The 24,214-nt window shown below is 40.3% G+C and overlaps 1 protein-coding gene and 1 non-coding gene across 18 annotated transcripts in view; both read right to left on the reverse strand.

Moving 5' to 3' along the window:
- The window catches only part of Gabpb1 (GA binding protein transcription factor subunit beta 1), a 46,901-nt gene that overhangs the window by 17,025 nt on the left and 5,662 nt on the right, over window positions 1-24,214 (reverse strand). For 6 of the 17 annotated variants that reach the window (XM_039105689.2, NM_001398924.1, NM_001039036.2 and 3 more), the window contains exons 2-7: window positions 10,874-10,981; window positions 8,018-8,185; window positions 6,779-6,973; window positions 5,106-5,217; window positions 4,673-4,786; window positions 1,004-1,189 (exon numbers count right to left, since the gene is read on the reverse strand). In XM_039105689.2, the coding sequence (XP_038961617.1) occupies window positions 1,004-1,189; window positions 4,673-4,786; window positions 5,106-5,217; window positions 6,779-6,973; window positions 8,018-8,185; window positions 10,874-10,981 (883 nt within the window). Of the gene's footprint in view, window positions 1-1,003; window positions 1,190-4,672; window positions 4,787-5,105; window positions 5,218-6,778; window positions 6,974-8,017; window positions 8,186-10,873; window positions 10,982-14,534; window positions 14,638-24,214 lie in introns of all 17 variants that reach the window. The other 11 variants (XM_063284372.1, XM_063284371.1, XM_017591982.3 and 8 more) reach the window with 6 other exon arrangements.
- Window positions 8,687-8,829, reverse strand: LOC120102036 (small nucleolar RNA SNORA48). The gene has a single exon (XR_005503075.1). It is a non-coding gene; the product is annotated as a small nucleolar RNA SNORA48 (small nucleolar RNA).

Here is a 24,214-nt window from a genome sequence, read left to right on the forward strand (position 1 = left end):
GTTCCAACTAAGTCTCCATGTAGCATGCACATATGCTTTGGTGCTCTTGAAGAAATGCTCTAATGTTAAGGCGTTCTTTCTGGGGTTCAGTGCTGGCGAGTAGGAGTCACCGAGCCATGGCTTCCACAGCTGTATAGTGTGCTGACATACCAAGAGCACAGCACCCCGGTCACCCTGTGGTCAGCAGACTGGTGTTTCCAAATGCCTGCCTGTCTCATTTCCTCAGGCTTGGTTTTAATGTTCTTTCTTTTCCATCCTGTTGTCTAGAAATATGACCAGTATTTCCTTCCTGTTTTTTGGAAATTTACATCATCAAAACACGCTTCCTAGTTACCCACCAGTGACCAGCCACATCTTGGCTGCTCCGCAATGTTAACATCTTGGACTAAAATGCCATGTGTGCACCCAAACACGTCTTAAGTTGGAATGTGGTTAATCGTAAGTGCCACTGGGAAGAAAGTACAGCTTACGGAAGCACACCCAGCAGTTCTCTCCAGTTCCACTCAACACTGCGGCTTGGATCTATGTGCAGTGCAGGCTTCTGCTCTTACTGACCAGACCTCTGCCACCTTGGCAGCAAGAGCATCCTCTCGCATTTCTGTCTCCAAACTTCCAGAGCTCTGCCTCCCAGCTCCCGCAGTTCTCAAGCTCTGCACCCTCGACTTGTCCTTTTAGTAGCTTCTCTTACCTGGCATTTTTGAAATTCTCATGATATCTGAATTGCACAAAATATTCTAGAAAATTGCCCACTGCTTATCCTCAATAATTGATGTGTTGTCTGTGGCGATATTTAAAGTTCATTTTTCAAACAGGATCATTGAGGTTAATTCACTAAGTGCTCATAGTAAGCTAATTTTGACTAGCCCAAATAAATAAAATCAGAGAATTATAACCATTGTAAAAGTCTATACAAGTAAAATTCAGCGCATACATAAGTACGTTTTAAATACGGTGTCCTGAGGACTGAATACAAACAGACTCCATGCAGACATCTAGTACTCACCTTGCTGTCCATCGGGCATGGTCACAATGATGGGCTGACCCATCCCACTGGTTGGAATGGAGTGCAGGTTTCCCAGCTGGATTCCATCTGTGACTATCGTGATGACTTGCTGACCCCCTGAGCTAACTACTTGCTGAATTGCACCATCCACAGATTCTGCGGTAACCACTTCCTCTGTGGCCACTACTAGAGGAGGGGAAAAGGTAAAGAAGAAATCACTGAATATGAACAGATATTCATTTTGCTTTGTGTCTGTCAGACAGGACAAGTTTACATGGTTTTAAATGTCACCACCAATGGTAATGTAGACATCTATATAAGTAGCTGATTGCAAGTCTCACAACTTAAAGTTGAGTTCCAGCCATCTTTCTATGACTATATTTTAGTAACCTTTCTTCTTCACTTCTCTGTATCTTCTTTACATGAAGTACAATATAAGATCACTGAAGGTAAAGGTTATATCTACTTAATAAAATTACACAATTCAAACAAGAACTTTATGATTATACTCTAGACATATTTAAGAGCAAACAGGATTCCCTTTTGGACTGAATGACAAGGTCACTTTAGTAAGCAGCAAACAGATCTGGCAATATATAGCAACGTGTAATTCAAATTTGATCTGGCAATATAGGGCAATGTGTAATGCAAAATTTACATAAACCAAGCCCCAAAATATGCTCTCTAAGAGGTACACAGAGAATTCTAACAGTTAAAAACTTTGCTTTTGCGTTGCCTAAGTAAAAAAACCCACAAGTTAATATTGTCAAAAATTCTTTCCACTAAGCAATCCTACACCTATCTCTAAAAAAAAAATGAGTGCATAAAGACATGGTCATTAACATCCTAACAGCTTTACTGTGGCTACTAAAAAGTAAAACTAGAGATAACCAAATACTCATTGGCAGTAAATAAACTGTGGTCATCACACAATGGAATAAAAGTCACTAAAACACCTATGTGTAAAACATGAGTGTAAGTAACAGAACATCTGTAAGCCATGGAAAACACACGCACTGTCTGCCTTCCGCTGTGAACTGAGCAATGACTCCATGAGTGAACATTTCAAAACTCCGTAATAACAACACACCTAAAAGGAATGGAAGGTTTTGCTTACAGAAGAGTGGTACTAATTAACACAGAGGGCAGAAAGACTAAGAAATCATGGTTATAACAGCATCACTAATAGGTGCCATCGCACTGCTGAAATGTTTTGGTGCTCAGGATACTGAAACAAGTACCACAGCAAAGATTGAAGTGAGAGATGTATTTGTCCACTGGTTTTCAAAGCAGATCTGACAAAATGCCTGGCTTCAATCTTGCAACAGTGTTATTTGCTCAAAGGATGACAAAACAAACCGGGGAAAACCCAAAATGCAAATAAACCTTTGAGAGTGTTCTCGTGATTTTGTTTGCCTTAAGCAATAATTATGCTTTGTTGCCAAGCACATCAAGATGATTTCAGAAGCTAGTCACAGAACAAAGTAGAGAGCACAAACTAGCAATACATTCAATAGAATAACTATTAGTGCCTTCAGTGCACTAACTGCTGCTTTGATTATTTTTTAAATATCCATATGAAAAAGGAGCACTCGCTGGTTGAACACTAACTACAAGCACTGCTATTTAAAAGCTGCGGCATACATAAGAGACTTCAGAGATCACACAGTCAAGGCTCAACCCAGGGACTTTCATCTTTGCACTGTTAGCAGTGATGCCATTAGGAGAATAGCTCCTGCCTTTCATCTAAAAAGCGCTTTTAAGTTGTGTGATGGTAAAGTATTTATGAAAAAATTAAAAGGAAGACAATTATAGAAGACAAGCACACATCCCAAACCTAAAGAGCAATCTAATAGCCAAATGTTGAATACGTAAGACAAGAGCAACCTTAAGACTTGAGAAGATGTTGATATGAGTGTGTGCATGTGTGCACCAATGGACTTAATCAAAGGAGCTGTAACCTCATAACTACTCGCTGATGTTGTACAAAGTCAGGCTGGAAGGAGGGAAGCAGACAGTGGCAGTGCCTTTGAGGCTAAATTACCATACGACAAGCTGAAATATGGTTAGGAAGAAAACATTCCTTGTAAAGTACCAAGGCTGAATACGTTCATGTAGAAATATGTACAAGAAACAGAAACTACATTCCAGAAAAACCTACCAGTTTGAAGGTAGAGTCCTATGATCTAACCTGAGATTAAGAACAAAAAAAGCAAAACCAAAAGAGACTCACGTGACCCAGTCACTTATTCCTAAGACTGAAGTCTCATTATCACATTTTGGAACAGACCAAAAATATAATAATGTAAAAGTTCCCTGGTCCAAACCTCACTTTGAGAAACAGAATTTTCTTTTTTTTTTTGGAGCTGAGGACCGAACCCAGGGCCTTGCGCTTGCTAGGCAAGCGCTCTACCACTGAGGAGAAACAGAATTTTCAACCACTACTAGACACTTCATATCTTCCAATACATCTAATAATTTTAAATACAGAAAGAAGGGAAATCATAGATTTCTATTTGATCAAAGTATTCTATAATTGGGCCACAGAGAAGAATACAAGTAAACAAAGAGAAGCTGTAGGTTACAGGCTAGAGCTACAAACTAAAACTCCCTGATAAACTTGTGGGGGTGGTGTGTGCACACTCATATGTCTGCATGCAAAGAAAGAGGCTAAGGCAGGGTGGCAGGGCGTCCACCTTATTGGCTTACAAACAAGATCTTACACTGAACTGAGTTTACCCTTCTGGCTGGACTGGCTGGCAAGCCAGCTCTAGGAATCTATCTATCTCTGCCCTCCCAGTGCTGGGGTGACAGGCACATGCAGCCCTACCTGGCTTTTCATATGGGTGCTGAGGCTTCAAATTCAGGTCCTCATGCTTGCAGAGCAAATGCTGTTACCCAAGGAGGTAGCCCATGAAAAGCTGCTTTTATGTCAAACTCTCGACCTCAGAGAAACTGAGCATGAGCCAACTAAGCCAGAGACTGCATTTCTTTAACTCTTATGCACCTCAGGGACATATCTCCTGAACTTCTGTTTCATACGTGGTACCTCCCCACTGGCAACTCTCCAAATATTTCATTATAATTCCTCTTGCCCATGTAAACCCACAATCTAGCAAGACAGAACAACTGACTAGACTCGGGGAGAGCTAAGCAGTAGATGCACCTTCCCCACTTCACTTTAGGTGAGCACAATTTTAATCCACCTTAGTCCTCTGTTCCTTCCTCGCCTCTGGAAGCACTTGGACCTGCAGTTTCCTTATTTATTCTTAATAAGAATGGGATCAAGACATTGCCTCATACTGGTGGCTGATACAAAAATAAAAATCAGAAATAGCAACTTTAATTAATAAGAAATAATCAAGTAGGGGCTGGGGATTTAGCTCAGTGGTAGAGCGCTTACCTAGGAAGCGCAAGGCCCTGGGTTCGGTCCCCAGCTCCGAAAAAAAGAACCACAAAAAAAAAAAAAAAAAAAAAAAAAGAAATAATCAGGTAACATAAAGTGTAGCTAACCAATTCTGAGGGAAACACAAATTATAAATAGGACTCTTGAAGAAAATAAAACATTGCAATAAACTCTGAAGAGATTTCGTAAACAGGAATCAGAAGGACTAACCCCTGTGTCACAGAGTGAAATAGTCAGTGTATAGACCTCACTTGCTTTCTAACCTGGAGTCTCTGAAGAATTGGACAATGGGGCAGATGCTTCCGCTAAGGCAGCTAATGTAGCTAATACTGACGTAGAGGAGTTTCCAAACTGAACAGCAGATACTCCTGTTTCATCTAGGAGAGAAGAAAACAGAATTCATGTTTTAGGGTGCTTAACTCCATGGACCCCACTCACCTCACTAAAATCGTAACTGATACCGGATAGCACCAGTTTGGTAACAGTAATACTGTCATGCACTGTGTAGGACCGCCTTTCTTTAGATTCCTTTACCTTAGAACAATGTTTTTGTAAATAACTAGGAGACCGAGAGGGTGGATATTACTCTTACCCTCATTCTCTAACAGTCCTTCCTTAAACTGATGAATACCGACTGTTTAACATCCTAACCCTATCCTACATGCATCTCAATACCTGTTGCCTTAGATACCACACCTGTAAGGTTCACCACCCCTCCGGGTCCAATGATGAACTGCGGCGTGGCAGCATGTATTGTCACAGTGTCAGGGCTCTCCGGGTTGGTGTTGATTTGGTTCTGCATAGCAATCTAGGGAACAAATTATCACAGCATTTTAAGAATTACAGGCAGCACATCTGGGACAGATTCTCAATGCAGTGTATAAATACACACACGAAGAAACAGTCTCTCAGGAAAGCCACACAGTACAATGGGAAGACTTGATAATCAGGTACTGAGAGTACAGCAGTAGGTACAGGTATGACTTATACCCTAAGGCCTTCTGTGCAGTGACGGCAAACCTTACTGAAATTAGTAGGATAGACTCTTACAGAACACAGAAAAAGGAGGAAATTCAAGATAGTCTCCTGTTCTGTAGAAGTATTTAAATTAGTTCTACCACATTAGGTACTGCATAACATGGCATATTAAAGTATGGCCTTCCCATTTAATTGTTCTCAATCTTTATATCTCACCCCTTAAATCTTATTCCCAGATGCAAAAAGGACAGTCAAGGTAGACTCATTACTTCTCAGCACATAACATTATCTCACAAGAAAGTTGTGAACATTTAATTAAGTCAGGTGATCTTAGAGAGTTCTACTAAGAACAGAACAAGAAGACAAGTGAGAAGAAATTCCGGTTACATAACTATGCCTACAAATAGTTGTTTGTTTTGTTTTTATAGATGATGAAAAAAGAAAGAAACCAGAATAATAGATTCTATCACTTAGATCACAAAACCTTGGAAAGTTTTGCCACTTTTAGTCACATGTGTCTGCCTTGGTTATCTACTGTTTTTGCCCATGAAGGCTTCAGCTATATTCAAGATGCTGAGGGAAGAGGAGACAGGGTCAGGAGGAGGAGGAGGGGGCTGCCTGGGGAAACTCCCAAAAGTTGCACCACTGGAAAAAGATGAAAGGGAAAAGGTTCATCTTGGCAGGATGGAAACCAAGCTGTCAAATCAGCTTAGGCCTTGAAACAGACTGTTAAAGCTTTGCACTCGCATTCCTGGGCATCAGACACCCAACAAATGAATGTTCTGCTCAGCGAAACACCACTTGCTACATGCCAACTAACACTGTCTAAACTGTGACATGTAAACACACCCGTGTCAAACAAAGTAGGTTTAAAATGAAGAGGGGATTCAGGATAGTCCAGTAGTCAAAAGCGCTTGTCACAGAAGCTTGAAGACCTTAGTTCAGTCCCCAGAACCCACGTGAACATGAAGAGAGAAGTGACTCCACCCAGCTACTCGCTGGCCCACATGCACATGCCGCCCCCACTCCCACACATCATGCACACACACATACAGTAAACTTTAATTAAAAAAAAAAAAAACAACAAAATTTAAAAAACAAACTATCACACATCCAAGGATATTAATTTCTTTATAAAGTAATTTACAATTGTTTTGATAAAACATGATATCCAAATGTGCAACAAAATAATTAAATGTCCAGAAAGGGAGCTCAGAAACTGAAAGCTCTTCCTTAACCTTCTCTAACCATCCAGTGAACAGACAGTAATGAGCAGAGGAAGGAGAAAACATGGCCACTCAAGAGAGCCGAGCCCAGGAGGAAGAGCTAGAAGACAGAGCATCTGGCTGCGAGCTGCCTTTCACGTTTTCTTAAACTCAAAGCCAAGTTACCTGTAATATCTCTGCTAAATCTTCATTTCCATTGTCTATTGAAATATCAAATGCAGTTTTACAAAATTTACTCTGCGTGTGTACATCAGCACCATATTTGATTAAAAGCTCCACCACCTCTTGATGATTATGTTCTGTCGCCCAATGCAGAGCTGTCATCTTTAACATATCCTTTGCATTGACGTCAGCACCATGCTAAAAGATATTTCAAAATCAGTAATATTTCAAGGTAGAAAATATAAAGAATCCCTGATATGAAAATATCAGCCACAATGCTTTTAAGCAAGAAAAAGCACCTTTAATTTTGGGGAGGGGGAGGTATTAAATACATGTTCAGTAATCTTCAGTTATGTGTTCATTAATCAATTTTCTACCATGCTGATTTTTCTAGCTACTTTTCTTCTAAGTTCCTGAAATAAGGGCTGAAGTCTATCAGGTGAAGGGCAACACTGAGTTTTTCTCCAGAGCTCCTTAATGGTTTATGGTGAGTGATCCCTTATAATTAAATATACCCTTTGCTTTCAAAACAAGCTCGAATCAGAAGGCACTGTCTACGGCGCCGTCTCCCAGGGCAGGCTGGGGGGTGGCTATTCAGCAGCCAGTGAGGGTACAGGGGGGCTTTATGTAAATAAGCACTGGGGTTCAATAGAAAACAGAATATGAAGGAGCTCAGTAAGGATTCCTAGTCTGCTCTCATGTTAAGATAAGAATGTTTCAATGCACTGGGCTAATTAAATAGTAACATGAGTTTGTACTTTTCAGTGTGGCTTTAAAACAGCTAGGAGTATGTGTGATGTGTACTCCAGACTTCTGTGCACTTCTTTCACCTGAGGCTAGGACGAAAGGGGTCAAGAATAATGGCTATCACTCTACTTCAGCATCTTCTGTGTGACCTTTTGACATTTAGAGGACTGGAGATTAAACCCACACTTAATTACTTGTTAATCTGTTTGCTAACATCCAACACTAATCTTCCCTGCACAGGGGTTCTGACTGTATTATGGCAAAGCTGTAGTTCTTCACCCACAAGGCTGACTCCCAATGGTTGACTCTTAACTGAGAACACGCCTGTGGAAAACCTTAAGGCAATACTCATTTGACAGACTTACAGGCATCTAAAACAAATGCTCTATCAAAGGTCAAAGAGTGGGCACTTAGCAAAACTCATCTCCTTTCTCATCTTAAAACGTTTTTGTGGGGTTTAGATTTAAAACCTCAGTCCAAAGAGAAAAGACATACCTTAAGCAAAACCTCTACTATACTGGCATGGCCCTCAGAAGCTGCCATGTGCAGTGGTGTCCGGTCCACTTTGGTCCTGGCATCTCTACTTACACCGGCTCGGAGAAGCACCTCTGTGGTAGAGTAATGCCCATACTGTGCGGCCAGATGAAGTGGAGAAGTTCCCAGCTGTAACACAGAGACATGCACACACAGGCGCACACACACACATACACAAAAAGGAAGTCCAGTTTTTTAGCTGCTTTTAATATAATTCTACTATAAACGATTCTATATTTTTAAACAGTGAAAAAATTACATTGTATACAGTCATTCAAACATCAAAAAAAAAAAAAAAACCTCTTATCTTCACAGAAGTAGGAAAGAAGTCCCATACATGCATTAGCATGGAGAAAGTCAGTGATTCCTGTCATTCAAAATCTCTTCTTGGGGGTTGGGGATTTAGCTCAGTGGTAGAGCGCTTGCCTAGGAAGCGCAAGGCCCTGGGTTCGGTCCCCAGCTCCAAAAAAAAAAAAAAAAATCTCTTCTTGCTCCTTTCCCTTCCTCTACTTTTAGACAAGGTGTCAGGCCTCAAACTTGAGATCATACCTCAGCCTCCTAAGTGCTGGGATTATACCATGCCTAACTCTTTGTTACTAACAGAAAAACAACTGGAATTAATTTTCTTTTTTATGTGCCCTAGGCATGAAACAGCTTTGGCCACCAAGCCAGGCACCAAGCTAGGATGAGCAAAGGCCATCTGCCCTGCCCTGACCTATGGAGGAACACCTCCACCACCACCACCAAGGTGTCTCTGCCCATTGCCAGGGGGTGGGAATTAATGTTATTAATAATTAGAGATAATGGAACTGGAGAGATGGCTCAGTGACTAAAATAGGTGTTCTTCCAAAGGACCTGGGTTCAATTCTCAGCACCCACATCCACAACCCCAGTTCCAGAGGATCTGATACACTTACACAGACATGCAAAACACCAATGCACATAAATAATAAATCGTTTAAATAATTAGAAATAATTATGACCTGAAAATAAATAAGTTTGCATCAGAGGCATATATCTAAATGGGTAAAATTTAGCTTACATTATATTATATGGATTAAGAACAAAAAACCCACTAACTGAATGCCAGTCAGTAATGTTAAAAGAGATATTTCACCAGATCATGGTGTTTGTGAATTCAGGCTTCAAATGTACAAGATGTGCTTGTGATTCCAAATTCTCTTCAATAAACCTTCCCCTCTCTCCCTCATTCACATCAAGTCATTTTTTTGCAGGGCCTTACACAAGAGCACAGAGAAGAGGTGGGGAGAGCGCCTAGTATTCAGAGACAGCTGGAAGTGTCCTACAGAGTTAGCCCTGAGGCACTCTGTCTTCAGTACCCCATGCCAGTGAGCGGGGATGCTAACAAAACAATCTACACATGGCAAACTTTTAGAGAACAAATTCTCTGGATCCCAGTTTACATTCGGTGCTCTAGGTTCACTAGTTTTTGGTCAGTTGGTTTAGGGTGTGTGTGTGGAGGGGGGGTAGTTTTTTAAGACAGGGGTTTCTCTGTATAGCTCTTGCTATCCTGGTATTGCTCTGGAGACCAGGCTGGCCTTGAACTCACTGAGCCCCCACCACTGGGATCAAAGGCGTGCCTCTGCCCTCACTTCCTTAGCTCTGCACTCTGATGAACACTCAAGATCTCCTTGAAATTCTTTACTAAAAGCATCTTATCTGATACAAATGTTGTGCTATTTATAGATGAAATGCCAGTTCCTGGGATTTGCTTTAAAATAATACAAAGAAAGTTCACAGAGGAATAAGATTTACCATGATAAGTTTTCGAAGGTACATGAAAGGCATGTAGGAGTTGATGTATGCATAAAATTCTTTAAAAATTTACATGAAAAAAAAATTTTTTTTTTTTGTTCTTTTTTTCAGAGCTGGGGACCGAACCCAGGGCCTTGCGCTTCCTAGGCAAGCGCTCTACCACTGAGCTAAATCTCCAACCCCGAAAAATTTAAAAACAAGGAATAAAGCCAAAAAAATAAAAATCAGAAATTTCTGGTGGTGTACACCTTTAATGTCAGTACTTGGAAGGCAGAGGCAGATCTCTAAGTTTGACACAGTCTGGTCTACAGAGCAAGTTCCAGGCCAGCCAAGGCTACACAGAAACCCTGATGGGAGGGGGGTATGTGTGTGTCAGACTTTTGTGTTGTTGTGAGTAGAGAGTGAATGTAGATTCCTAGCCCTCCAAGCTCCTAAGCCCAGCCCTTTTGCTTTACCCCAGGAAATGAACAGGTGTGTCTTATGCCTCGTCCATACTACCTTCTACATTCCTATTGGTTTGGTAATATTTCTTCTCTCCCTGTCTTTTCTTTCTTTGTTTTTGTTTTTGTTTTTTGTTTTTGTGAGACAGAGTCTCACTGTGTAGCCTTGGATGTCCTGAAATTTACTATACAGATCTACCTGCCTCTGTCTCCATGGTCACATTTCTTACAATTTTACAAGTAGCAAACTCTTTTTTTCCCCTTTTTTCAGGAGCAACCTGAGGCTCCATCTTTGTTACTCTGTGAATTATCAAGTCTCTCCCTGGCAACTAGATATTACAATCACACCAAACTAGGAGAGGCCAAAGTCTTTAAAACAAACAACTTGTAGTCATAGAGTACATAATGTCTATCATTAAGAAAATAAAATGATGGGAAGGGGATAAAAAAAGAAAATGAGCCATTAATTAAAAAGACAGCTTAATTAGGGGCTGAATAAATGGCTCAGCATAAATAATGGATAACTAACTTTATCAAGGAGGAAGAGAGGAGCAGAAGAGTAGACACAAAAGCGACCTTACAACATTAAGATCACTCTCACCCAGTCTGTGGTAAAAGGAGCTCCATTTGCCATCAAAATACGGACTTCGTCATCTTGGCCTGCCCGTGCCGCTTCCAAAAGCTTCTTCCCCAAATCTACCAGGGACATCTAAATGAAACACACGAACTGACATCACAATTTCCATTACAAACAGTGACATGACTTCCCCTCATTCGTCCGTCCATTCTCGGTTATCCCTTCAAAAGTGGTACTGTTAATCTAAAACTATTGATCACACAAAGCAATTTATATTTGGATTCCTGAAATGTATTTATTTCTCTTCTCACTAAAATTTTGCCTGGGTAAATTTGGTTTAAACTCTTCACATATGGCCAGCAAAGACAGACGAGGAAAGGAGGCAGGTACCATGAATCTAAGAATGAACATTGGCAACTGTTCTTATTGGAGCCTAATACCATTATCAAAGTAGAATTAAAGCATAAGACACTGTCCTGTCACTGATATAAGCTGCTCTACCATACCCTTCTCTGAAACAGCAAGTGTGCTCAAATTCTGAAACAAATTTCTTCTACCCTTCAAATCTTCCAGAAAGCACAATGCACACTCCATGCAAGCTCTAAAAGGGCGTCGAATGGTCTTATGAATAGTTCATGTGTATCATAAAGAATCTATAAGAGGTTTAATCTCGAATCTAAGAGTTCTGTAAAGACTAATGTCCCAGCCAAGGGTGGGAGGAAGGAGGCAGCGAGGACAATCATGCATGTGTCAGGAGAGACCATGGCAGGACTCTACAGGTGAGCAAAGACCTGAGGTGCTCAGCAGTGCTCAGATTTCAGACACAGTTGTGCTATGGAATAATAAAGTTTCCAAATCCAGAAAGCCTTCGAGCTTGAAGCTCAATCTGTGGTACTGTATAAAAGGAGGACTGCAGGCCTGTAGGGGAGTGAAAACATGGAATCTTTTTGAGATTTAGTAAGAAAAAGATACAGCTAGGATTCAAATTTGTCTAAAAAGGAATGCGCTCACAAGGTTAAAGTCATGAAGGAGGAGTAACTGGTGGACGAGAGTAGCCAAACTCAGGTGAAAGAGCTGTCACTCAAGAAAAGCCAATGAGAAACTGACAGGGCTTGGAAGAGTTATTTCTTCCAGGAAGGAATAAAATATTCTACAAACTTGGAAGAAATGTTAGTAGGTACAAAACTACAAGAGAAAATGCCCACACACCAAGCCCAGGAAGAACCACAGAAAGCCATGAACACTCAGTGGTGCACACACACAGATGAGACTTTGTAAGTGCTATTCTGTGTGTGACAGTAAGAGTCGGTACTGGAGCCTGTGCTCGGGTTTTCGTTTGTGTGCTTTGTCTGTCTGAATGTGACACTCATGATATTTCTTTTACCTTTGTCCTTCTGGGAGATTTTCACCTTTCCCTCTCTCCCATTTCCTGTGTAACTCAAGGTCTTTAATCTCTGCAAACACTAAACTTCTGACCTCTGATAAATGTCTTTCCTAGAGATGATGCAAGGCCTTATCAGTAACCATCACACCAAAAGGCAAAAGAACCTTAAACAGTCATTTTCGATTAAAGACTACATAATCTGTAGAAGAAAAGCTGACCCCTCTCCTAAAAGCAGAGCAAAATCCCCGTTCCTGAACTTGTGTCTGTAGAGTAGGCGAGCCAGACGTCACTTACGTGTCTCCAAAGTAAGACACCCTTAGGTAAGAACCTGTAACCGCTGTATACAAAGCAAGCATCTTGCAGTGTTTTAGCCAGGCAAACCCATTTGGCATGTACAGTGCCAGACAGAATCTGGAGAGCCATTACAGAGCGCCAGACTAGGTTTTCTCCTTCTGAAATTAGTCTCTTTTTCCATTTTGATTCATGTACATTCTGGACAGTAGGCCCTTGGCTAAATACAAAATTATCAGGGACTCAGCTTCAAGTCCTGATTTCTTGACTCTCTACCCCATTTTCTTTGATGTCGTGCTATCTTCTATGCACAGGTACACGTTGTTGAAAGTGACTTGTAAAGCATTTAGCATATCTGAAATCTGCCCTCTTCACAGACTCCTACACATATTCCACTTCAGATTAGTGTTGCAAATTATACAGAGGCAGAAAAGCATTTTAATAAGATAAATTTCATTTATAAATGACCTGTATTAGAATATAATAAATCTCTAGTTATAGACAATTACTACCCACACTATACAACAGATACCTTCTATTTTAGCTACTGATTAAAAGAAAGAGGTCTAACTCAAAATAAATATGGGGAGAAAACATAAACAAGAATCTATAGTAGTGGTAAAAGAACATGGTGACCATGTAGTCTTCAAAATGAAAGAACAGCTGACTATCACCAGCAGATGTCAAATGATTTTAAAGTAATTTCTACTGTATTGGAGGGTGATTGAAACTCACACTTTTATACACTGCTCTATTATGTATGCCAACAATGGTAAAAGTTAACCAGTGTTAACTTAATTTAGCAAACTTATTAAAAGTTCTAAGAATGTAAAAAAATCCATTAATTAAATTATTACCCTTCTATTAACCTACTCAAAGGGGGAAAGATAGGTAAGTTATAATGAGAATAATCTAAAGAAAGAAAAGTAGTTCAATTAGAGAACCTAATACTACTGGAGGCAACCATTTAATTAGTCTTATGCTATATAACAAAATTTATGTGATGCTTAGCCAATAGGCATAGTTTGAACATCAAAGAACAAAATATAATCGGATAGGCTGACACACAGATGTAATCTCAGAGACTTTGAGGCTGAAGTAGATAAAAGTATCCTAAGTTTAAGACCAGCCTGGGCTATACAGCCTGCCTTGAAATATATTTCTATTGTACTATTGAACCATTTGTTAATATTTTTATTATATATTACTAAGTGTATATGTGTGTATATATAGTACTAAAATTATATGTATATATATGTTATATATAGTACTTAACTATTAACAAGTGATCTAATAGTAAGGTTATAGGGAAGTTCCCCATTTTATAGTAATTTTTTTCTGTAATTTTTAGGGACCAGATTACACTGTGGAGCTGTCAAGTAAGTGAACGCACACTGAAGAGGTCTCACATGCCTGCCTTACTAAACAGGAGGAGTTTTATGGAACATGTGAGTAAATTCTCCCCCATAACCCCATGCTTCAGGTATTCAAAACCTACCGTTTTAAGGCCCTGGCACTGAAGCTACTGTTGACTTTTTAAACCATAAACAATGTAACAGATTAATGTCACTAGACTAAGAAATCAGTGGGTCTCAAAAGTATCAATATTGTCCCCAGATGCCCTTTGTTTACACAGGGAAATATTGGAAAGATTAAAAGGTGGGGAAGGCTCTAGCATGTAATAATGGTCCTGTCAGAAATACTAGAAGTCTCACACTGGGGACAAGAGCAACTGGCAAGGAACTGTCACACGTTCTGGGTCCTGCACTGGAACGGTACATACTCTTAACCACCAAACCATCTCTCCAGCACCAAAACTGTGATTTTCATTTCAACTTAAGAAAAGGAATTAAACACTTTTAAAGATAGCAATGGATCTAACAGGAAGAAAATACATAAGCTCAACATCAAAATCAAAGATGCTCTCATTTTCTTGTCCAGATAAAAATAAAAAAAAGCTTTAAATAATGAAAAATACCAAAATGTAACAAACATTTTTTCTATGCTCACCTGAAAACACAATGAAGTAATTCTGACTGGGACAAATTTAGTTGCATCCAGACAATGAAAATGACCAGGAGGCTGGGGGCTGGTTCAGCAGGTAATGGGGCTGCTGTGAAACGTAAGGACCACAGTTCAGATTCCCAGAACCCACAGAACACCAGATGGTTGGGATAGCCTAGCACCTAGAAGATGGAGACAAGGCTAGCCAAATTCATAGTGCTCTGAGTTCAATGAGAGACCATGCCTCCAATAAATAAAATGGCGAGCAACTAAAGACATTTCATTTCATATGCACACATGTATGTGAACCCATGTATGTGCCATATACACACATACCTAATGGGTCAAGTCTTCAGTTCATTCAGACTGTTTACTACATGTTAAAGCCTCAGGAAAAATTAGTATTAAAAAATAAGGGTTAGCAATTAAAATATATAGCTCATCATTTGATTTTCTCCAATAGAAGAAAATAAGTAAATTTTACTGGCGGCCAATATACCCAGAATCTACTGCAAGTGACGTGTCACACCACTTAGTTTAATACTCCTTTCTCCTCAAGATACAAAAATATCCACTGCGATAGGTTCCACCTTGAATTTATTTACTATTTATGAAATGCTTATCACAGTCTAATATAAACCATTGCTTTACTTAAATTAAAACATAAGATCCTTCTAGAAACTTAAATTTCTCAAGAGCTACTTCAGCTCACAAGAATTATAGGTGCTGAGTGCCATCTAGTGGTTACAAGAGCAGCTTACACAAGCATACATGCTTTAATGGCATCTTTAATACTTTTACTTAAAAACATTTACAATAGCATGTAATGTGTCAAGAATCAAGACCCCAAATTGTATATACAACATAAACTGAACTATGTAAAAAAATGCACAGAAAAAAAACTCAAAACAATAAAGCATGATAATTAAAAATAAAAAATGCCCCATTATTATGTAAGTTTTGTGCAAGGAACACATATTACTCATGCAATTAAAAACACTTCCGGGGTTGGGGAGGAAAAAAAAAACCAAAAAACAAAAAAACACTTCCACGGCTCAGGGTTAGGAGCACTGACTGCTCTTCCAGAGGTCCTGGGTTCAATCCCCAGCAACCACATGGTGGCTCACATCCATCTGAAATGGGATCCGATGCCCTCTTCTGGTGTGTCTGAAGACAGCGACAGTGTACTCATATGCATAAAATAAAATCTTTTTTAAAAAAAATCTTTACTGGGCTGGAGAGATGGCTCAGTGGTTAAGAGCCCCGACTGCTCTTCCAGAGGTCCTGAGTTCAAATCCCAGCAACCACATGGTGGCTCACAACCATCTGTAAAGAGATCGGATGCCCTCTTCTGGTGTGTCTGAAGACAGCTACAGTGTACTTATATACAATAAATAAATCTTAAAAAAAAAAATCTTTACATTAAAACTAGGTTACAGGTAAGCTTAAAAACTTCAATATATGTTAAATGATGAAAGCATTTGTTTTAAATAGTGAAAAGATGTAAAATATTAACATGTATATAGCTGTATGAATGAAATACTCTTGGCAATCAGTGTTTAACTGTCAACATTCTCATGAGACAACCTCAGCGGCTGAAGACCTGGCTCAAGAGTTAAGAGCACGCGTTGCTGTGTTCAGTACCTGCATGGGAGCTCACAACTACCTGTAATTACAGCTCCAGGGGACCTAGTACCTTCTTCCTCTGGGCTCCATGGGCACTGCACACACTTGGTGCACACACACGCACACGTGCAGGCAAATACTCTTACACATAAAACAAAACAGAAAGGAATTTCACTAATACAGTCCTCAGAATCTTGTCACCTCTCACTGCTGTCCCCAACATACAAAGAGAGGAAGGATAAAAGGATTTATTAAGAACACCCGTTTTCAAATGAACTTCCATATCCTTGACTTTGTCTTCTACTTTAAGAGAACACAGAGAAGCTTCTGAAATTAAAGGCAGTATGTCATCTGAAGATCTGCTTGTGGTCTCTGCTCCCTGTCTAATTCTTTAGAAGGGAAAAATGATCACCATACCCCCTTTCCTGAAAAGGCCTTCTATGTAGCCAACGCTGGCCTCATACTCAGTACCCTCTTACCTCAGGCTCCTGAATGCTAGCTAAATGTGCTACCATTTAATTATCCAACCCACATTTATCTTAAAAACAAAATAAATGCTAGAGATGCAAATCCGGGATGAAGGCCCTGCATTCAATCCTCCACTCCCCCTAGCATTCTCGCTCGCGCGCACACACACACACATCCAATCAAAATCTCCCTCTCCCTCTCTCTCTCTCACACCCTCTCTCTCCCCTTGTATTTTCTCTCCCCCCTCTATCCCTGCTCCCCCACCCAATCTCTCTTTCCTGTTAGCCATTTTGAAGTAGACACAGTAGAGAGCTGAGGCAGGGAAAAAATGACCAGGAGTTCAAAGCTTGTTTGGGTTACATAGTGAACTTCAAGTCATTCAAGACTATACAGCAAAACTTTGTCTCAAAAACTTTAAAACCAAAAGCTAATGATTTCCTTTGGTTATAAAAAATCACTGGAATAGGGGTTGGGGATTTAGCTCAGTGGTAGAGCACTTGCCTAGCAAGCGCAAGGCCCTGGGTTCGGTCCCCAGCTCCGGGGGAAAAAAAGAAAAGAGTTCTAAAAATCACTGGAATATCCGTTCTAACCAAAGCAGAGTAAAGGGAGAGAATGGATAGCCTGGAAAATAAGGACCCAAAATAAATGCAATGGAAAGGAATTCAGAAAATTGATGGCCTCAAGGCAACAGCTGTGCCAACCATGGAAGGCAAATCCGACTGGAGCATTAGGGCAGAGGTTGCAGGAAGGCAGCCTCCAACACAAGCCTCCTGCAAAGGAACTGCAATTTTTAATGTAGAGTATGGGGCACATGACGATAGATATGAGGCAGCTAAGTAAAATATTAAAAGGGGGCTTAATTTCTCAGAGAAAAGCAAAAATAGTAAGTTTTTCAGTCACACTGTATATAAGCATAAATCACAAAATGTAGGCTGAGCAATAGTCCCCAATAGTCTACACCCATAATCTCTGAGTGTTGACTTACACTAGAAAAAGAATATAGATATGGATTACCCAGCAGAGCCCAATACAAAGGAAGCAGGAGGGAGTGAGATGTGATGAATTATGATCCTGACAGTAGATGTGAGAGACAGACAAATGAGGTGTGCTGGAACATGAGAGGGGAGGCAGGAAAGGGAGAGAGGAAAAGACTGGATTGAGATTAGTTTGAAGATACTAGAAGGATCACCATTCAAATATTCAAGAAAGATCATGTAATAAGCCGTGGCCATGATGTTTTCTCACAGCCACATACAAGTCATTAACATAAAAGTTGGCACCAAGACTGGACTGGGGCTGTGAAGAACCCATGTTTGTTCTTTATTTACACACACACTCTTTAATTTTTTGAGGAATGTGGAAGGCTTTGGAACTTTGGACTAGAAAAGCAGCTAAATGCTGTAATCAAAAGTTTAAAGAGCCACTCTCAGAAAAACCTGGAAGATAGTAGTTGTGAAGGAAGTGCAGTCTGTGTTGGCCCAGTTCAACAGGTCTCAGAGGGGACAAGACTAACAACTGTGTTAGAGGCAAAAATAATTTCAGCAAAACAACTTGCCTGGAGCTAATGAAAAAGTAATGAAATACTTTCTTGGGCAGACCAAACACCAAGACTTCAGTGTTGAGTCTATGTCATGGTTATTGACAAGCTATACAGATTTACAATGAAAAAGAACATGTGGGCAGAATTATGGTTTGGAAAGAAAAGGACCATTGAGAAGTTTAATGCTATACAGTCAAGGCATGTGCTAGAAGAAAGGTTACTACTGTTAAGATTAGCACTGGTAAGAAGGGATCTGCTCTGCACTACGGTCAAAATGGGGAAAGAAAGGAAAGAGGGAGGGGTGGAAGGAAGGAATGTATGGATTATAACAAAAACTCAGTGTATAGTTCAGACTTTAAAAATAAACTTTATTTAATAGTGTGGTAGTCTGAATAAAAGTGGACCCCATAGGCTCATAAGAAGAAGTATTTAAAAGGATTAGGACATGTGGCCTTGCTGGAGAAGTGTCACTGAGGGAGGGTTTGGAGGTTCCAGCTCAAGCCAGGCCCAGTAGCTCACACTCTTCTTCCTGCTGCCTGCTGATCCAGATGTAGAACTCTCAGCTCCTGCTCCAGCACCATGTCCACCGTCATCATCATAATGAACTAAAATCTCAGTAAGCCAGCCCCCAATTAAATATTCTCCTTTATAAGAGTTGCTAGTCGTGGAATTTCTTCACAGCAACAGAAAGACAAGTAGATACATATCAGATTTCAATTTCTCATGAACCATGACACATTCTAGTGAGTTAGAGCCAGTACTTTTAAAAATCTGGGCATAGAACATAGTTACACATACACATATGCACAAAACCACAGTAATGAGTACAAATAACCACCATATTTCCCACTGTGGGCTACTATAGAGTATTAGGGACTGAAACGGTAGCTCAATAGTACCTCTCCTTTGGTATGTGAGGCCTAGCAGAGTTTTTAACAGCTTGAATATAGTTTTCTAACACCAAGTAGGCACACCCTACCCAACCCACTTAGGGTGGAGTTTCTTCAATCCAGAATAGTCTCTCACTCTGGCACCCAGGTACCAAGTTTCTCTAACCACTCAAGTGAAAGCCACATCACAGCACTCCTTCCCTTACCTAGCTCTGTTCCTTTCATTTCTGTTCATACCCAACACCAGAAACTGCTTACTACACCCTCCATTCAAATGACAGCTCCCACAACAAGGACTTGGTCTTAGTTTTGCTTTTTTTTAAAACAGGGCTTCTATGTGGCCCTGGCTGTCCTGGAACTTGCTCCAACTCAAGATCCACCTGCCTCTGCACCACCCCTCCTTACCCTCCAATGCTGGGATTAAAGGAGTGCACCAACACCGCCTCACTGGTTTATTTTACTTATTACCATGAGATCTGAACAGAGATCAACATGGCTAAGAGCTTCTGAGTAAGAAGCCATGATGCCTCGGAGTAAGGAGTGAGGTCAAAGCCGCAAATGTAATATGAAAAGTGTGAGTATCAGAAAGTAGACTTTACCCTGCAGACTACTGGGGTTATTCAAAGTGTTGACTATTCAAACATTTATTGGGCACAGGCTCAGTCCATGTTGCTTGGCACAGTGGTGAGTATAAAGGTTAACGGTGTAGTGGAGTACACAGGCCAAAGCCAAACTCTCAGGAGCTTTCAGGAGCACGGACTGGGAAGTTGTGGGAAATTATTCTGGCAGCCACATGCAGGATGAACTCAAGGAGAATCTCAAAAAAAAAAAAAAAAAAAAAAAAAAACCTGATTGGTAGAAAGCATGTATCATAGACAACTTCAAGATCCAAGGTGGAGAAAAACTACAAACTTATAAGAAGCCAGGAAATAATATAGCTAAAGGTGATGGAAATGGAAATCCCTTAGCTTCTACTAAACCCTGAGCCTTCACACTCTCAGACCTTAGCAGTCCCAAGTTTCTGGGGAAAAAAGCGGGGGGGTGGGACTGGGGATGGGGGTTTGTTTGTGCAGATGCTCTACCTTATTGGCAAGAATGATGATACTGGGGTTGGGGATTTAGCTCAGTGGTAGAGCGCTTGCCTAGCAAGCGCAAGGCCCTGGGTTCGGTCCCCAGCTCTGAAAAAAAGAAAAAAAAAATGATGATACTGGTAACAGTATCACACACACAAAAGGACAATAATGAAAAGGGGTAAAGAGTAGAATATTAATATTAAATAAAGAGAAATAAATGTAAGCACCTTTTTGAAATCAAGCAACAGGGGCTGCAGTATGGCTCAGTAGTCAAAAGCACTTGTTCTTGTAGAGGACAGGAATTTGATTCCCAGCACCCTCATGATGGTACACAGCCCAATTCCAGGGCATCTAATGCCCTCTTCTGATCTCTGCAGAAACCAGGCACACACACAATGCACATACATACATGTAGGCAAAGCACACATACATATAAATCTAAAGATTTCCTAAAGAAAATCAAGCAAATATCCACACTGGCTCCCTATAATTAAGATAAAGACAGTCATTACTGACAAAAAAGTCCTCTTAAGCAGACGAACCTGGAACAAAAACTGTAGCTGGGCTCTTTTTTTTTTTTTTTTTTTTTTCCGGAGCTGGGGACCGAACCCAGGGCCTTGCGCTCCCTAGGCAAGCGCTCTACCTCTGAGCTAAATCCCCAACCAGCTGGGCTCTTAACAATAATGAAATAATAGGAATGAGACACATAACTAGGAGACTCGAGTTTACTTTCTTCTCCCATTTTATGTCTGTACATCTGAAAGCAAGGGGAATAAACTTTTACAGACAATGAAGTAATGAGAGAGAAAAAAAGGTTTTATGTAGCAGCCAGATTCCTGAAAATACAAGACACCTCTTTCATTTAGTCCACAAAGTGGCAGAGCTGACATGCACTGTGACAGTATTTTTCCAGTAAATAGAAGTCATCAGAATCAACTGAGTTAAAGAGGAACAGAAGAAATCAGGGAAAAAACATGATACAAATGTATTCCCAAGTAGCATGGGACTACTTGAAATTGTTCACCATCAGTTTAAAGAGGTCAAGAAATCCTAACCATATGCTGACTTGTGAGGCAATGCTGAAGAAATAAGTGATGGAAGTTCTGATAAAGGGAACACAGAAATACGAACAGGACTAATGTCAAAATGCACTCGACAAAACTGTCTTCAGTCTGAGCCAAAAACAAAATGCTCACAAATGACTGCCTTATAGACATGAGGAATATCTCTCTCATAGTTCTAGAGAACAAAGTCTCAGATCATGGTGGTATGAACAGATAGCATTCTTTTTGCTGTGCCTTCACATAGAAGGGGGAAACTAGTTGTATGCAGTCTCTTTTTAAGGGCACTAATGTCATACAAAAGAGCTTTATATTTGCCCAGTTGGTAGCATATACCTTTATTCCCAGCATTCTGGAGGCAGAAGCAGGTGGATCTCTGGGAGTTCTAGGTCAGCTGGTCTTCAGAGCAAGTTCCAGGACACAACAAGGGTTACACAGGGAACAGGGCTACCCGGAGAAACTTGTCTCCAAAGGGGGAAAAAAAAAAAACTTCGCATTTATCATCTACCCAAAACACTCATCTTGAAGATTTAGAGGTCAACATGAATTTCAGGAGGACATATTCAGATCACAGTATTAAGAGAAAGATTGGGGGTGGGAGGCCCTACAAATGAAAAGGATTAACCAATCAGCCATATGGGTAAAAGTCAAAGACTTTGCATAAGCCATTTTGAATACAAAGGTAAACTTTTTTTATCACTGTGAGCTTTATACACCAAATGCTTGGATATAAGTGACACAGACACAAAGGAGATAACAGCATTTAAGAAACTACACATCCAATACTTTTATTTCTTGTTTCTTGGGGTTTTTATCTGGAAGGTAAGACAAGGTTTCTTTGTGTAACCCTGGCTCTCCAGGAACTTGTTCTGTAGATCAGGCTGGCCTTGAACTTGAGATCTCGGCTCCCCAGTGTTGGGAATAGAACATGTACCACCACACCCAGCAAATAGTTTTCATTATAAAAGAAAATAACTTCAGTCTAGTGTTCAATATTGTAATTTTATGGTCTTAATCACTTCTCTCCATCTACCAAATAGGAGGGGGCTATGTTAGAAAGAGGTGTACCCCTCACTATGGTAACACACCACTCACTTCTTTTAAAGAATCACTGCTATAGTATATTACATGATTAGTAAGTAGTAGCCTACCTCTCCAGTGTAATGAGACTGAAACACCTAATAATAGACACTCAAAATTCTTCTAGAAAAAGGCACCACATTGTATAATTACAGTATCAGTGGACTTAGCATAATTTAAAAAATAGATTCACAGTGGCTGGTGAGTTGGCTCAGGAGGAAAGGGGTATTTTCATGTGTGTGATGCACAAGAACGGGATGCCACAAATGTGCAGGAGTGGAGTGGAGTGGGGTCACATACCCCAGAACTGAAATTACAAGCAGTCATACGCTGTCTGACAAGGGGCTAACAACTGAACTAGAATGCTCTGGAGCCAGCAGCGAGTGCTCTCAAGCAGGCGTCTCTCCAGCCCCAGGACAAAGATCTTTGCAACCAAGCCTGTCCTGTCCTGACTGATCCTAGGCCCCACATAGTGAAGAAAGAACCAGCTCTCAAAATGTCCTTTAACCTCTAGTTAAAGTGTGCCATGGCCCTCTTGCACTCATGCACAATAAATAAAAATACAAAAACCTTACCAGAACCAAAAGCAGGCCATTTAGTATATCCCACTTAGCCTAAAAACTTGAATAATTTCCAGCTAAGATATGTTTGAAAGAGGACACTGCATTGAACTCCTTCCAAAGGTTACATAACATTAATTTGCATATGTGTGTATATAAATGCGTATGTACACACATTCCATCCAAGATTATTGATTACAAGGGTCTGGATAGTGGGGCTGAGACCCCATAACAACTATGTACTAGGTTGGGCATGGTGGCTCATGACTGTAAGCCCAGCCTGTTAAGCTGAAGCAAGGGAATAATTACTCCAAGTTTAAGATCAGCCTGACTACACGATGAATATGGAGAAAACTGGAGCTATACAGAAACAAAATCAACAACAACAAATCTATCAATTATTTAAAGCAGTAGTTCTCAACCTATAGGTTGTGATCCCTTGGGGGTAGTTGTAGGGGTGTGGTGTATTAAACAATGCTTTCACAGGGGTTACCCAAGACTACTGGAAACAGATATTTACATTACAATTCATGTACTTACAGTTACAAAGTAGCAATGAAATAATTTATGGTTAGGGGGTCACCACAACATAAGAACTGTATTAAAAAGTGGCAGCATATAAAGAAAAAAAAAAAGGGGTTGGGGATTTAGCTCAGCGGTAGAGCACTTGCCTAGCAAGCGCAAGGCCCTGGGTTCAGTCCCCAGCTCCAAAAAAAAGAAAAAAAAAAAAATAAAAGTGGCAGCATTAGGATGGTTGAGAAGTGCTACTCTAAGGCATCATTGTAACCACTTTATATGTAAGAACTTATTTAATTGTCCCCACCACGATTCTAGAATGATCCCTACTTACAAATGAGACAACTACAGTACGTAGGAGTGTCCTGTGACCAAAAAGTTCCAACTGGCATCCTTTGCCTTTTTAGTCCATCGAGATAAATCCAGACTTATCTTTGGAGGAGAAATCCCTTTCTGCCTAAAACCCTACTTCGATGTCATAGCATCTGCAGTCCAAATAAAGATGCACTAACCTTTGTGGACAACACCACAGTGCTGAGAAACAGGCCCTACTTCTAACTTCTTCTGGCACTGGATTTATCTTTTACAGGGACAAAGGAACAGTCATCCTCAGATAAGAAAAGGCTAATTACTGACCCAAAGTTGAGATACTAATGCTACAGAAATGTAATGTTTAGTTGAAAAGCCATGGGGTCCCTGGAAAGCTTTCCCTACTCACATTAAGTTTGCAATTATGTATTTATAAACTAGAGCAAAGGGAGTGAATGGGTCCCAACACATAAGAAGTTTAGGAGACAAATACTAACAACCTTAATTTGTACACTACATGACATATATACAGATGTCAAATTCTCATATTTGTCAATCTATAA

This window comes from Rattus norvegicus, chromosome 3, assembly GCF_036323735.1.
Source record: "Rattus norvegicus strain BN/NHsdMcwi chromosome 3, GRCr8, whole genome shotgun sequence".
Classification (NCBI taxonomy): Eukaryota; Metazoa; Chordata; class Mammalia; order Rodentia; family Muridae; genus Rattus; species Rattus norvegicus.